The 13,842-nt window shown below is 41.5% G+C and overlaps 1 protein-coding gene across 1 annotated transcript in view; it reads right to left on the minus strand.

Annotated features, from left to right (window-relative positions):
* The window catches only part of STX18 (syntaxin 18), a 62,607-nt gene extending 54,654 nt beyond the window's left edge, over positions 1-7,953 (minus strand). Inside the window, exon 1 of the mRNA XM_042053694.1 lies at positions 7,739-7,953. Coding sequence (XP_041909628.1) covers positions 7,739-7,903 — 165 coding nt within the window. The 5' untranslated portion in view covers positions 7,904-7,953. The remainder of the gene's footprint in view (positions 1-7,738) is intronic.
* Between the last annotated feature and the right edge of the window lie 5,889 nt (positions 7,954-13,842).

Here is a 13,842-nt window from a genome sequence, read left to right on the forward strand (position 1 = left end):
GTGATTTTTGCTAAAACCAGAAGTATCACATGGGGAACATTAGTGACTTGGCATTTAGTCCTAATGTGCTGAACAAGGTCATAATTTCATTATTCTCCAAAAGTTTCTGTTGGTTTTTTTTTTTTTCCTAAACCTATACTCTGCTATTTCCTTAACCAGCTTTTTACATGTTTCTCATCTACTAACTAAAATTATCTTCTTTCCCTTCCATCTCTCAGACTAAACTTTTCTAACAAGGATGAAGAAAATGAGAAGTAAAACCAATAAATGCTCATAATAAAAAACTAATATTGACTGTAATTTGCATAGGGGAAGAGATAAATCTGAGATATTAGACAGCAGTACACTGTAACTCTCTATTTGATAAAGTACAATTTAAGTACAATTATATTTTCTGCCTACAACATGGGGGAGGGAAACCCATGTGCATGTAAATGACAAAATGCAGCATCATAAGTGAACTTTGGGGGAAAGAGTGACTGTTCGTAACTGTTCATGGGAGAAGTCAGAATTAATCCTAATGACCTCAGCAATGGGCTCAATTGAATAGAACTTACCTCTCATTAAAAGTTAAGAAGTGAACTGAAATACTACTCACTGTCCAAAATTTGGCACACTCATTCACATCTAATAAAGACTCTAACTGGCTACACCACAAGCAGGATATATTTCCCCTGCATTCAAATATTCTCTCATGGGAGTTATTCTTATGTAATCGGTAGAGCCAAAAAATTGTATTAAATAACTTTATTAAATCAGGTTATAATTTTTTAGTTGGAGTATAAAACCAAACCATTAAAGCACACAATTTTAGCCATTTTCCTCATAGCACTGGTAAGTATCAACTATTCAATTACAACAGAAGCAGTTCACTACATGACCATGCAGTCTTTGATGCTCTGCCTGTGTTCTGCCACAGACTTTAATGGTACCACCCTTGGATATGGAACTTTTAAGGATTAAGGTCCTTTCAGTTCTGTCTTAGACCTGGCAAATACATGTCCCATTCCATAAAAGTTAATACAGCAAACTGACAATTTCATTATTTTGGATATTATTCAGTCTTTCAAAAAGCTCGTATATAATCCGACTCGTTCTGGAGTCACCAAACTGAACTTCACCCAGAACCAGCATCATAATAATTATTGTACATGCCAATAAAACATTTAATATTGGGCATTTTTATTTTTCTGTACCTTTTACTTTTAGAACAGGGATAGTCTTACTCCCAGCACCAGCACATTGGTACCTGCCAATCACTGAAGTTGTGATACATCTGAAACCAGTAGGCAGTGGAAAAGCCTGTGGACCCCCCAGTCTGCAAGTCAACTCTTTTCTTACCATATTAGAATTGTATTAAGCATGAGGAATCCTCTGTTTGAAATCCTCTGATTTCATCAACTAATATTTTTCAAACTTTTTATTTGTAAACACCTAAAAACTTTCCAGTGAGGGTCTTTTCTTTCTTCTCTTTCTCTATTAGCACTGTGTACAGTACACAATTTCAGTAGCTGAGTTCTTTTTCTTAGTACCTTTTCAAACAATCCTGAATACTCTGAAAGGGATCAGAAAGTATGTATGTTTAAAAACACCCCGTTTTAGTTGTGCTATGTCAACAATTACATCATGGTATTCAAGGTGATCCTCTATAGTCAGTTTGGGCATTCCCCATGCCTTTTTCAGGCCTTACTTAATGCAGTGACAGTGGCAATGAATAAGCTATAACACCACAAATAAACACTCCAATCCTTTTTCTCTCCTAAGGGAATGCTCTAAATACCACACTGTACAAAGATGTGCAGGAATATCTCAAATCTGGCACCAAAGACAAAACACCAGCTCTCCATCTCTTCTAATAGCACTGCTATTTTAAATTATCCTATAGGCTGCATTCCAAACAATGAAATAAGCTGGACTTTCACAGATACACATGAAAAGCTGTTTTACATAGAGTATGTAAAATTAAAAAAGAAAATAAAATTATAAGGTCACCACTACCCTATGTGTAGCCAAAGCAATGTACTACAAAAGTCAGGTGGCCTTGTAATTAAAAGGTTTGCTTAAAATTTATATGCAATGTCATTTGTTCTGGCTTTCACAAGAACTAGTTTTGGAGACAAGTTTTACGTGGGGATTTTTCCTCCTCATTACACATTTGTACAGAGCAGCTGAACATATTTTTTGTGTGAATATTGGCCTATTGTACCAATTTTTTTTTGAAGAATCAGTTAATCATCCTACAGAATCCATATGCAGAATTTATATGAATAACAGATGTTGCAGCCTCATGAATCTGGCAACCTTACATGTTCAACAGCTTCAAACATGGACATTTGATCATTCTGAAATTTTGCATTTAAAGACTCAGAAACATTTAACCTTCAAATTTTCCTTTCTTAAGGATATGTCTTCAGATATGCCTGATATTGTTTTTGAATAATTCATGCTCCAAGTCTTCATTTTTTAGCTTTTCACAAAACCTTAAAGAAGAGTATCTCCCAAAGCAAAAGAGCATTTTATTCATGACTGCAATTAAATCCACCATGAAATTCTGCTTGACCAATAATTTATATTTATTTCTGTTAATAGGCTATATCAGCCTTGATTCCATTTCTCCAACACATATTGAACAGCCAGCAATCATAAAAAGTTCTTGTTCCTTCAATATTTTCAAATATCTAAGAAGTATATTTGACAGACGATATTCCCAATTGCTCACACTTGCCATAGAAAAGTAAAAGGGAAGGCTTAAAGAGTCAGATTTCCTAATACTGTCCTAAAACAGAAGCTCAAATGCCAAAACTTACAATCTTCTAAAACATCCAAAACAACAGATTTAAGGCACTGTAAAGCTCTGAACCAGTGTCACATAAACTAGAGATCTGAATTGCTTGTGTTTGTCACTGAGCACTAATTACAAGTCCATTTTTTCACTTGAATACTTTTGCTCTAATCCTTAAAATTCTTCAATCATTTAGCTTAATCCCAAACCTGACACCATACCAAGGAACAAATGTATTGGATTTGTGTGACAAGGTTTTTTTTTGTCCAACAGAGCCAATGCCAGCTGGCTCCAGGACAAACCTGCCACTGGCCAAGGGCGAGCTCAGCAGCAACAGTGGTTGTGCCTCTGGGATAACAGAGTTAAGAAGGGGGTGAAAAAGTGTTACTGCACAGCAGTAATTGCAGCAGGAGAGAGGAGTGAGAATATATGAGAGGATCAGCCCTGCAGACACCAAGGTCAGTGCAGGAGGAGGGGCAGAAGGTGCTCCCACAGGCAGCTGGGACTCCAAGGGAAGTTTGCACAGTCTCCTGGCAGGACCTGTGGAGACAGAAGCCCACACTGGAGCAGTTTGGCTGGCAGGATCCCATGACAAACTAACACTGGAGCAGTTCATGGAGGAGTGTCTCCTATGGAAGGGACCCCACTCTGGATCAGGGGAACAGTGTGAGGAGTCCTCCCCTGCGGAGGAAGGAGCAGCAGAGACAACACGTGAGGACCACAGCCTCCACTACCTGTTCCCCTGTGCCGCTGGTGGGGAGGAGGTAGAGAACTGGGAGTGAAGTTCAGCCTGGGAAGATGGGACGAGTGGGGGAAAAACGTTCCTAAGATTTTGGTTTATTTCTCATTATCCTACTCTGATTTGATCGGCAATAAATTAATTTTCCCCAATTCAAGTAGGTTTTGCCCATGACCCCATTGCTGAGAGATCTCTCCCTGTCCTTATCTTGACCCATCAGCCTTTCCCTCTATTTTCTCTCCCCTACTCAGACAAGGAGGACAGTAATAGAGCAGTTTTGGTGGGCATGTGGCATCCGGTCAGGATCAAACTGCTACAGCTACATAAGCCTATGTAAACGTATGAAGAAATGCAAACTTTAAAATCCCTGTATACTGCACTTTAAATAGCCACGTCACTGTAAAGTCTAAGAGGGAAGAAAATGTTTTGTTTTCATTCACTAAAAAGCACTGACATACACATAATGGATTCTACATCTTTTATAAATTGCAATTAATGGAAAGTCTGTCACTGTTACTGTAACTTTCCTGTAGGAAATCCCTCAACAATCATTTCTCACCTGGTCCTAATCAATATGCAACTGGTGAAGAGATGGAGAGATACCAAAATATTCACCATAAAAAAGCATAAGTCACATTACATATCAGACAACCCAATGGTTGTACAATGCAGCTGACAGACCAAAAAAAATCCCAAACCAAATAAACAGTGATGGGTCAATGCCAGGGCAAAGAAAATCCTTTCAACAGTTCAGAGCCATAACATTCATCTTCAATTTATATGAATGGAACAGTTTTATCCCAGTTTAATAACATCACCAACAACACCAGTCTCTGCAACTAGCATTACCATGGTTATAGATGACCTCATAACACTAAGTTGTGTTAACAACTTAGTCTCAAACACAAAAACCTTCATCAACTCCCCTGAGACTGCAGCAACACAGTATACCTGAGCATAAAACAGCCAGCTTCAAAAAAACCACAAATTAATACAGATTGTTGAAATATTTTCTTGTGATTAACACAAAACACCAAGCACATCTCTAAACCAGCTATCCCACACAATATCAATTCAAGTCAAAACTCTTATATTCTATTCTCTGTGCCTCGTTCAATCCACCTAAAAAAGTCATGTTAAGTTTGAGAATGTAAAACAGGAATTTATAACTTTATCTCCCCTGTGCAATGAACCTTTACCATAAATACAGAATCTGCGTAGGATTGCTTGTTACAAGTTTGTCAGCTTCTTCTCCAAATACTAAGCACCTTCAATCTTCCCTCTTAAACATCACTTAGAGACTGTATACAAAGAAGTCAAACCCCAAAAAGGTTTCCACGGTCCTTGGATCCTACAGCAAAACTCATAGTCCTTCAGGGGCAGAAAGCAGAAAGAGAACATACAATGTATGATAGTTACATCGCTTAATACTGTTCAGCAAAGTGCTCAAACACATTAATTATGTGACACAAAACCTCTGTGGGATGGGCTAGAGATATCTCTGATCCTACAGCGGAGCACCTGCCCAGTCCCACACTCCAGCTGTGTGGCAGCTGTGAGCAACTGTGAAGCAGCTGCTTCTGGAGCTTGGAGCACAAGCAGCACCACCAGCACAGCCCTACCTGCAAAATGCTATGCAAACCCACCCAGAATATAATGTTGAAAGGAGTAGTTCTCTGTGTAGACTATTATTTCAGTATTTCCATATTTGCATGTCAGATGGAGAACTTGTACTAAGGACTATGGGCTTCTTTAGATTGGAGAAAAGGGGGCTGCGGGGGCAACCTCACTGCTCTAAACTTTCCTGAGGAGAGTATATGAAGAAGGAAGTGTCAATGTTTTCCCTCTGATATCCAGGGGCAGGATGACTGGGAATGGTTCAAAGCCGTGCCAGGGGAGGCTTACACTGGACATTAGGAAGCATTTTATAATGAGCAGGTGGTCAAACACCAGAAGAGGCTTCCCAGAGAGGTGGTTGATGCCCCAAGCCTGTCAGTGTTCAAGAGGCATTTGGACGATGCTCTTAATAACTTGCTTTTAACTCTCCTCAGCCCTGAAGGGGTCAGGCAGCTGGAACAGATGATGGCTGTAGGTCCCTTCCAACTGAACTATTCTGCAACCAAGTAAAGCATAAAGAAGGTGGTGGCTAAGTGTAGCTTATTCAGGGTCTTCACTGTTATCCTACACAGATTCTGACCAGTGTCTTTTATTACAAGTTTTATGGCAAACACCAGTTAACCATTTGATACCTTCCTCAGATTAAAAAATAAACAAAAAACCTGTACATTAACAAGAATTCACTAGCTTTTGGAGAGCGTTTAGAAAAGCAATACATTAAAGAATTAATGCATATGTCAAAGATTACATTTCCCTGCCAAGGTGCATAGTCTTGGCTGAAGCAGTTAAACTTTTAATCGAAAGCCTACAATAAAGTATTTGAAAGAGGGTCTGACACATACATAATCAGACTGAACTGCATTTGGCTGAAACAAACAGTTAAAATCATCGTTTTATTTTACTATAAAGCTTATTCTTCTAGCTGCAGTTTCAATGTTTTATTCACACATTAAAATGACATTCTGTGGTCTGGTGGGTTGTTGGCTCACTGTTGCAAAGGTACAGGAGCTATGGAGCAAGGCCAGTGCATCTCGTTCCTTCTCACTGATCCGCTGTCAACAGCTACCATGTGTTCACACAAGCTTCAACAACACATTTCAGCTTTTGCTTCTTCTACAAAGTAGTTGTTTATATAAGTACCATTATTTAAAACCACTGTCCCCCTCAGATGGTTCAGCTCATCCACACTGGCATTAGCTGTTTACTTCACCTGACATTCTTACAAATTAAACGACACTTTTCTCCACACCTTTGTCCTTCTTTCTGTTGTCTGGACAGTGAGGAAACTCAGAAAGGGTGAAGAGTTCAGACAGAAAACTAGGATCTTCAGAAAATATCAGGTGTGAACAGGGAGAAGCCAAAGAACTAGGGCAGGAAGAGAAGTACATGGCTATAGCACACCATCACTGCACAGGATTACAGCAGGGCAAGGAGAAGATGGAAGTGAGGGTAGGCTTGAGTATGCACAGAACTTTAAAAAAGAAAATCAAACTTGGGAGGAGAGCAAAAGAGCCCTGGCAGTAGGAAGGTAAGGGGGAGCAGAGACTAGGAGGGAGGAAGAAGTTGGCATGAACCTAGTCTCAGACTGTAAATTATTTGAAATACAGACATGGAAACTGAGAAGGAGGAATCAAAGTGCAGACAGAGATAATACCGGAGGCAATGGGTCAAAAAGCTTGATCAGAGGGAAGAAACAAATCTGTGGCTATAAGAGTACCTAGAATGGAACCTAAGACCCTCAGATTTCCTTGTGCTTTCTCTGCTGCTACAAACGACTTGTGCATTCCTCATTTAATCCCAAACTTGCATATCCATTCTCTAAGTCTGTCTCCTCAGAGTACCTCTTAGTTTTTCAAAATACAGTCCAGTGCCTTATTAAAGATATCTTATTCAAACCCTGCCTTTGACTAAGGATGGAGGAAAACAATCTGCAAAAAAATTGCTTTTAAAGAACGACTATGGACTGAGGACTGTTGTTAATGCCCATCAGTTTTCACCTCTGTAATTCCTTAACTTTTCAGTGCTTGTCTTTTCAAGTCCTAAAACGTTCCGATTACCTTTGTACATATAATCTGCCTAGGGCTGGGGCTTTACTGCCACAACGTGCGACAGGGGAAGCAACCAAGCCAAAGGCAGCATACAGGGAGCAGCGTTACGAACGCTGACGAACGCATGTGCTACGGCAGCGTTCTGTTACGTGGCAGCCGGCAGGAGGAAACACCCGTGCGCAGGCAGGCACGGGCCGCAGGGGCGGCGGATCCGCACAGACACAACCGCAGCCCTGGCAGGAGGGGCCGCGGCCCGCAGAGCCTCCCGGGAGAACCCGCGCCGCGGGGAACGCGGGCGACAGGCGGGCTCGGAGCCGGCCCCAGCCGCCACAGCAGCGCCGGGCCCCGGCTCTCACGCCGCGCTCCCAGCCCACACCCGTGTGGGAAAGCGCTGCCCCGGGGCTCTTTGCGGGCGACTCCGGAGCCCGCTCGCTCTCCCCGGGGAGCGCTGGACGCTCCGAGGCGGCGGTGAGGGGCGGGCTGCCCGCCCGGGCGGAGCCGCTGCCGGCGGCCCCAGCTGCCCCCCGCCCTCCCCGCCGGGGCCGCACTCACCACCTCCCGCGCCCGGCTGGTGAAGTCGCTCTTGGAGCGGGCAGCGCCCCGCTTGAGCAGCTCGTCCCTGGGGCTGTCCCCCGCCGCCGCCACCCCCAGCGCCTTGTTGCGGGTCTTCACGGTCTTCACGCTGGCCTTGAAGAGCAGGGTGATGTCCACCGCCATGGCGGCCGCCGGTGCCGCCGCGCGCCCTTCCCCGCGCAACGCGGCCCCGCGCGGCGCGTTCCGCCTGCGCGGCGGGGCGGGAGGGGGCGGGGAGGCCGCGGGGCGGCGCGGAGCGGAGCGTGCCCGCGCCAGGGATAACGGCGCCCTGCCGGAGGGAACCGCTGGGATGGGGTGGGAGCCGTGTCCCGGCAGAGCCTGCACGTGTAGCCAGCGCTACGGAAACGCTGTACGGAAAATGGAACATACATGGTGTAACGACCCCCCGGTCGGACGTCCCGCCGGGTGCTGTTGCAAGGCAGGTTAATTAGAGTTTATTAATAGATATGAACCAGGTCTGCACTGCGATCTGGGGTAGGCGCTGGTGTGAGACTCCCCTAGGAAATGTCCACACGTGTGATCAGGCGCTGATCTCTTCTCCGTGGTGACAGGGACAGGACCCCAGGGCATGGCCTGGAGTTGTGTCAGGGGAGGTTTAGGTTGAATATTACAAAAAGGTTCTTCACCCACAGGGTGGTTGGGCACTGGAACAGGCTCCCCAGGGAAGTGGTCACAGCACCAAGCCTGACAGAGTTCAAGAAGGTTTGGACACTGCTCTCAGCACGTGGTGTGACTCTTGTGAGTGTCCTGTGCAGGACCAGGAATTGGACCCGATGATCCTCGTGGGTCCCTTCCAACACAGAATATTCTGTGTTTCTATGATTCTGTGTATGTACCATGATCACATATGCCTGACCTGTGTAGGTGGAGCAACCTTGTTACACCTGGAGCATGCAGTGATGGTTTTTTCTCCAGAAGAGAAAGCTGACCTCCTAGGTCCCCCGATCTGCTGCAATCCTGCACTGGGACAGTGTCACATCAGTACCTGCAAGATGTATCACAAGGTTTGTAATCTGGTTCCAAAATAAGCTTTGTGAAATAACCTTTGTTATCAAGGCAACTTTATTATCATGTTTCATGCAATAGCCTAGCTATGTGAGATTGTGTGGCAGAGAGGGGAAAGCTTTCGACCAAATAACTAGTGGTGGTGTTTATATAAATATGCTTATGCATACATATGTGCCGTCCAATGCACTGGGATCCAGCAGACACGATGTAGTTTTTATCTGTCCTTTCACTGACTAGAAGCACATTCCCTGACACAATCTCCAAAGAACACAATTTCAAAATCCTACCTCACCGAAGCGTCCTGAAACTTAATCAACCAGAAATATTTTTCCTATCTACTCCAGGGTATCAGGCTTTCTTCTCATGTTGATTACTACTCTGCTTTCAGTTCAATTCCCATCAATTCAGCCATAGCTCTATATTAGTGGATCCCTCACAGTTATATTGTAATTAGCATTCATTCATACTTTGTTATTATTGTTCTATTTTAAATGATGTTTTTATTGTGATACAGATACGTATTTCTAATTAAAGGAATAAGCTGTTTTAAGTCTCTGTCCTCGGTGCTGGATTTAGCATGAGAATATGTTTAAGGTATTAAATAAGTGGACAATGAAGGAGATTGAAGTTGTCACTTCAGGAATGCCAGCAGTACTTGATTGAACCCTGAGCCAAATGCTTTGCTCTTTCAAGATTAAGAAATTCAGTATAATAATACTTCAGCAAAGGACATGTTTAATAAAGCTATGTGAAACACACGCATAGTAAATCAGATCCTTTCAGGTATGTTTCCTAATATTGATGGATTTTCTTTTCCTTGCATTACCAAAACCAGAGCAGTCACATTTAATAAACTTCCAGGAATGACTTGATCACACTGACATCCTCAGTCTTAAACTCCTTGAAGACACTTCTGAGACATGTTCATGAATGCTACCTGTTCAGGTAATCTTTGTGTGCTGTGGTTCTGCCATCCTTAACTAATAACTCATTCCACATACACGTTCTTTCACAGGTACTTGCACAGGCATCTTTTTGCTAGTAGAAATCAGAAGTCCACATCTTGGCCTGTGGTAGTATGCTCCTAAAAGTGCAGGTGATAGCATTAACCTGTGGTTTTATGCACATTCAACTATATGGTTTGTTCCAATATTTAATAAAGCTAACATTTTTTAACATATTTTAACACTCTGTTAAAATATTCTCATTTAAGTGGCCATTGGAAAAGAATCTACAGAGTTTTTTCTATTAGAGTGCTGGTTTTTTTACATTTAAACTGTAGAAATACTAAAGCTATTTTGAAATTTTGAACTTCCCCTTCCCTTTGTGCTTTTAGAAAAAAACGATGTGTTGGTGCCTATGTCAAGTAACAGATTATTCTCTAATGAGATTCAGGTTCTTTAAAGTAACTGGAATACTCTATACTTACTTTGACCAAAAAAAAGGAATCCACAGTTCATTAAAGCAGAGTAAATTTTAACAGACATACTATAGTTTACCTCTTAATTTTGCAAAGATTTATACATATATTAAACTACTTTGAATAGTCCCAGCGAGGTCAATGGAACCTCACAAGGCACACACAGTTAAGCACGTAACTCTTTTACTAGATCAGGACCTTAGCTGGAAATTCTTTGGGAACAAGATCATGTCTTTATTTCTACTTTTACTTACTTACTTTTGGTTTATGCATGTGACCAATAGTACTGAAAAACACCCCAAAACAATTATAGTAATATTACACAACTAATTTTGAACCTCAACAGTATTAAAACGTCCATTCCGGCCCAAGAAAATAAACAGAGACACATTTTAGAAGAAACAGAGTATTAAAATTCCATATAGCTGATCTCATCTGTCAGAAATAGACTGAACAGTTAATCTGGCAAAAGAAAAAGTTAAAGTACCTTTTTAATATGAAAGAAGGTGGCTCAAATGGTCTAACTCATTAGGTATATAATACCCAGGGCCTCTGCTGTAGAGATAAATAGATAGCTTTGAAGATTACAACTGCTTTAAAATCAGTTGCTAAGAACTGGTGCCCAGAGCTTTCATTTGAACTTGATCCGAGCTTCCTGTACACAGTAACTGCATCTCCTCAGTAGCCATTTGCACTTCCACAGCCACCTTCTTTTAAAAGCTTAGAATTTACTTTGGAGCAGATAGGTTTCAATAGTACATGCTGGAGCTTCCTGTAATTGCTAAAAACACTAACCTTGAAATTTAAGATTTTAAGGTTGGAGTAAAATTCCAAAATCACACACAAAGGACTACAGTCCCACCACAAGCTATGCAGGTAAGTTGGTAAGACCACATGCACTGTGCACTCTGTTGTGCCCCAGCAGAAGCACGTCTGAAGAGAAGAAATCAGGGCATTGCAAACTACAACAGTTTTGTGTGCAATGTGAGGATGTCAAGCTGATCATCAAGTCTCAGTGTACCTACCTGCTTAACAGGCATTTCCAGTAAAATGTCCTGGGAAAACCTGCCAGTGAAAAGGAGTTCATGTTTCCCTGTGATTATCAATGTTCCCATTAAAGAGAGACTGGTGGGGTTGTCTCAGAGAGAGGTAACTCCTCAAATTGTAATTTCCTTTGGTGTGAGAGATAAACAAAAGGAATAAAGCTCCTGAACTTCCTCCCAATGTTACAAAGGTCCTAATGTGGCACAGGCAATAGAAAACTACATGTGGTCCATTTTATACATTTTATATTTTTTCTGCCATAAACCCAGCAACTTTCTTTATGTGATGGCAGTGTTGCAAACTGAACAGAATATCAAGAGGAAGGCAATTTGCTCACAGTGCACATTTGTAACCAAGACAAATCAAAAAGGGAGAAACTCTGATGACAGTTTGAACTTTTAAGCCAATACTGTGCATGCTTATTGGCTTACACTCAAAGTAAATAAAACTTTGTGGATGTGTAAGGCAATCTTCTTTGGTGTTTAAAAGTAGGGCTGGAAGACAGTACAACTGTCAAACCTGTGCAAAGGAAGTATGGTCACTTCATTGAAACAAAGTTTTGTGGAAAGAATGGATATGAACTGCAACTTGTATTGTCTGTGGCCACAAATACTGACTGCTAGAAACCAGTTCGATTGGCAGTAACATCAAGATTCTGTTATTCCTCTTGGAAGTAGACCATCACAACAACATTTATACCAATAATAGTTAAAAAACAGAAGCTCTTTGTGTAAAATATATTTTTGCCTTAAAACATGTCTGTATATATGATGTCTAAAAATAGATATTTTTGGAGAAAATTATAACTGGAAAATTATTCTGCAGATTCATGGGTTTCAGAGTGAAAACGAACTAACTACTCGCTATAATTCTAAGCCTTTAATAAAAGTTGATTAAAAAATCTGTTATGAAATATTAATATGAACTTCAGTCAGGAACACAGCACAGAGCATACTAATGTCTTGTATTAAGAAGGAACTGTATTGAGAAGTGACCTTGCATTGATTCCATGTTAACAACATGCAAACGTGATGGTAGGGTGACCTTTACAAGAGGACGAATAGAATAAAAATGCAAAAAGGGTAGAAAAATTAAAATGTAGAAAGAACCTATTAAAGAATTATTGTAAAGGAGAAGAGGGGAGAAAATGGAAAGAGCTTCTCTGGAGTTACTTACAGGCAATGATAGAAGAAAGGGAGTTGTGAAATCCAGACCATTTTTTTTTTCAGTTTTCACATAAGAAACACAAATCCTGCTGTGTACATAACAAACCATCCAACATGATGGTTGGGCGGGCATTGAATTGATGTTATTATAAGTGCTTTGAAAGTAAAAGAGGAAAAATCAAAGTGGAATTTTAATTCTGTTTCAATTGATGTAAACAGCAGTGACCAACTGATATGTCAGAGAAACAATGTCTTTCTGAATGCCTGAGTGCTTCCCACATTTACAGGGTCAGAAATAACAATAAGCCAAATCAAAGAAATTTCCACTGCTGGGATTTTAGTCAGGCCCAGCACACGTCACTAGAAATCCTACAAAGTCTTTGCCAAACCCACAAAGGACTGGAGTAACTCCATAGCTACATTCGGACATTTCTGACGTCAGGCAATGGCTCACTATCTGCTGGATATCATGCAGATTAGCAGGAGAGTGGCTTGTCACAGTCACTTTTACAGTAACTAAAGTACCAGTAAAGACACAAAATTAATTGACATTGCAGTACTCAAAATTAAGTTATCTTTAGTTCTATTACTTCTGACTTTAAGCTTCTGTATGTTCTCCCAATATTTGCCTAGTTTTGTTACAACTAAGCTCCCCAACCCTTTCCATGGCTCAGTTGCCCAAAGCACTACTGTGGGTACAAGGGAAGGGATGGGAGCAAATAGCTTGTGGAAGAAAGCATAGAAATATACTGCAAGAGCCCCAGCTCAGATTGTTTTATTCTGTCAGTGAACAAATACTACAAACACAAACCAGCAGAAATAAACCAGGCAGGGTAGCCTTACAGAGAATAATTTTATTCTCATTTGTTTAGTAATTCCACAAAGCCAGTGGAAGAGACATAGAAATACAGTGTTTGACTCTATTTTTGTTTATCTTGGTAGACGCAGGAGTTGAGCTAGATGTAAATAGGTGTTAGAGCACTTTTGGCAGGTTTGTAGCCTGCATAGCAGCTCTGTATAGAGATCCCTGAGTTGGCTCCAAGCAGACTGGCATGTCCACAGCATACTGGATTCAGTGCCCTGGATGGTTTCTGCCAAAGTGTAACCATATCCCTTTCCAGCTTAGACTTGTACAAAGGCATTATTATTGCAATATGGAATGTACCTTACCTGACAGGGTCTTAGAGCCAACTTGTTTTTTTCATGTTGATGACTGAGAGTCAGTGACCTGGCTTTCCTGGTCATTTTGTCTTTTCCAACTGATGAACCTCCAGTTTAGAGTAGAAATCCTTCTTGTTAATCCCTGGGGGGAAATAGGGAAATATTTGATACTCCTTAACTCTAAATAATCTCAAAATTGGTACATAGTCTCAGCTCATTTTCTAGTCACCTCTGCAGCCAGCAGCCCTTTTGGCACATGTGCC

The sequence above is a fragment of the Corvus kubaryi genome, unplaced genomic scaffold, assembly GCF_017639235.1.
Source record: "Corvus kubaryi isolate FWS band 111438036 unplaced genomic scaffold, C.kubaryi_AGA036_p1.0 split1-131, whole genome shotgun sequence".
In the NCBI taxonomy this organism is placed as follows: domain Eukaryota; kingdom Metazoa; phylum Chordata; class Aves; order Passeriformes; family Corvidae; genus Corvus; species Corvus kubaryi.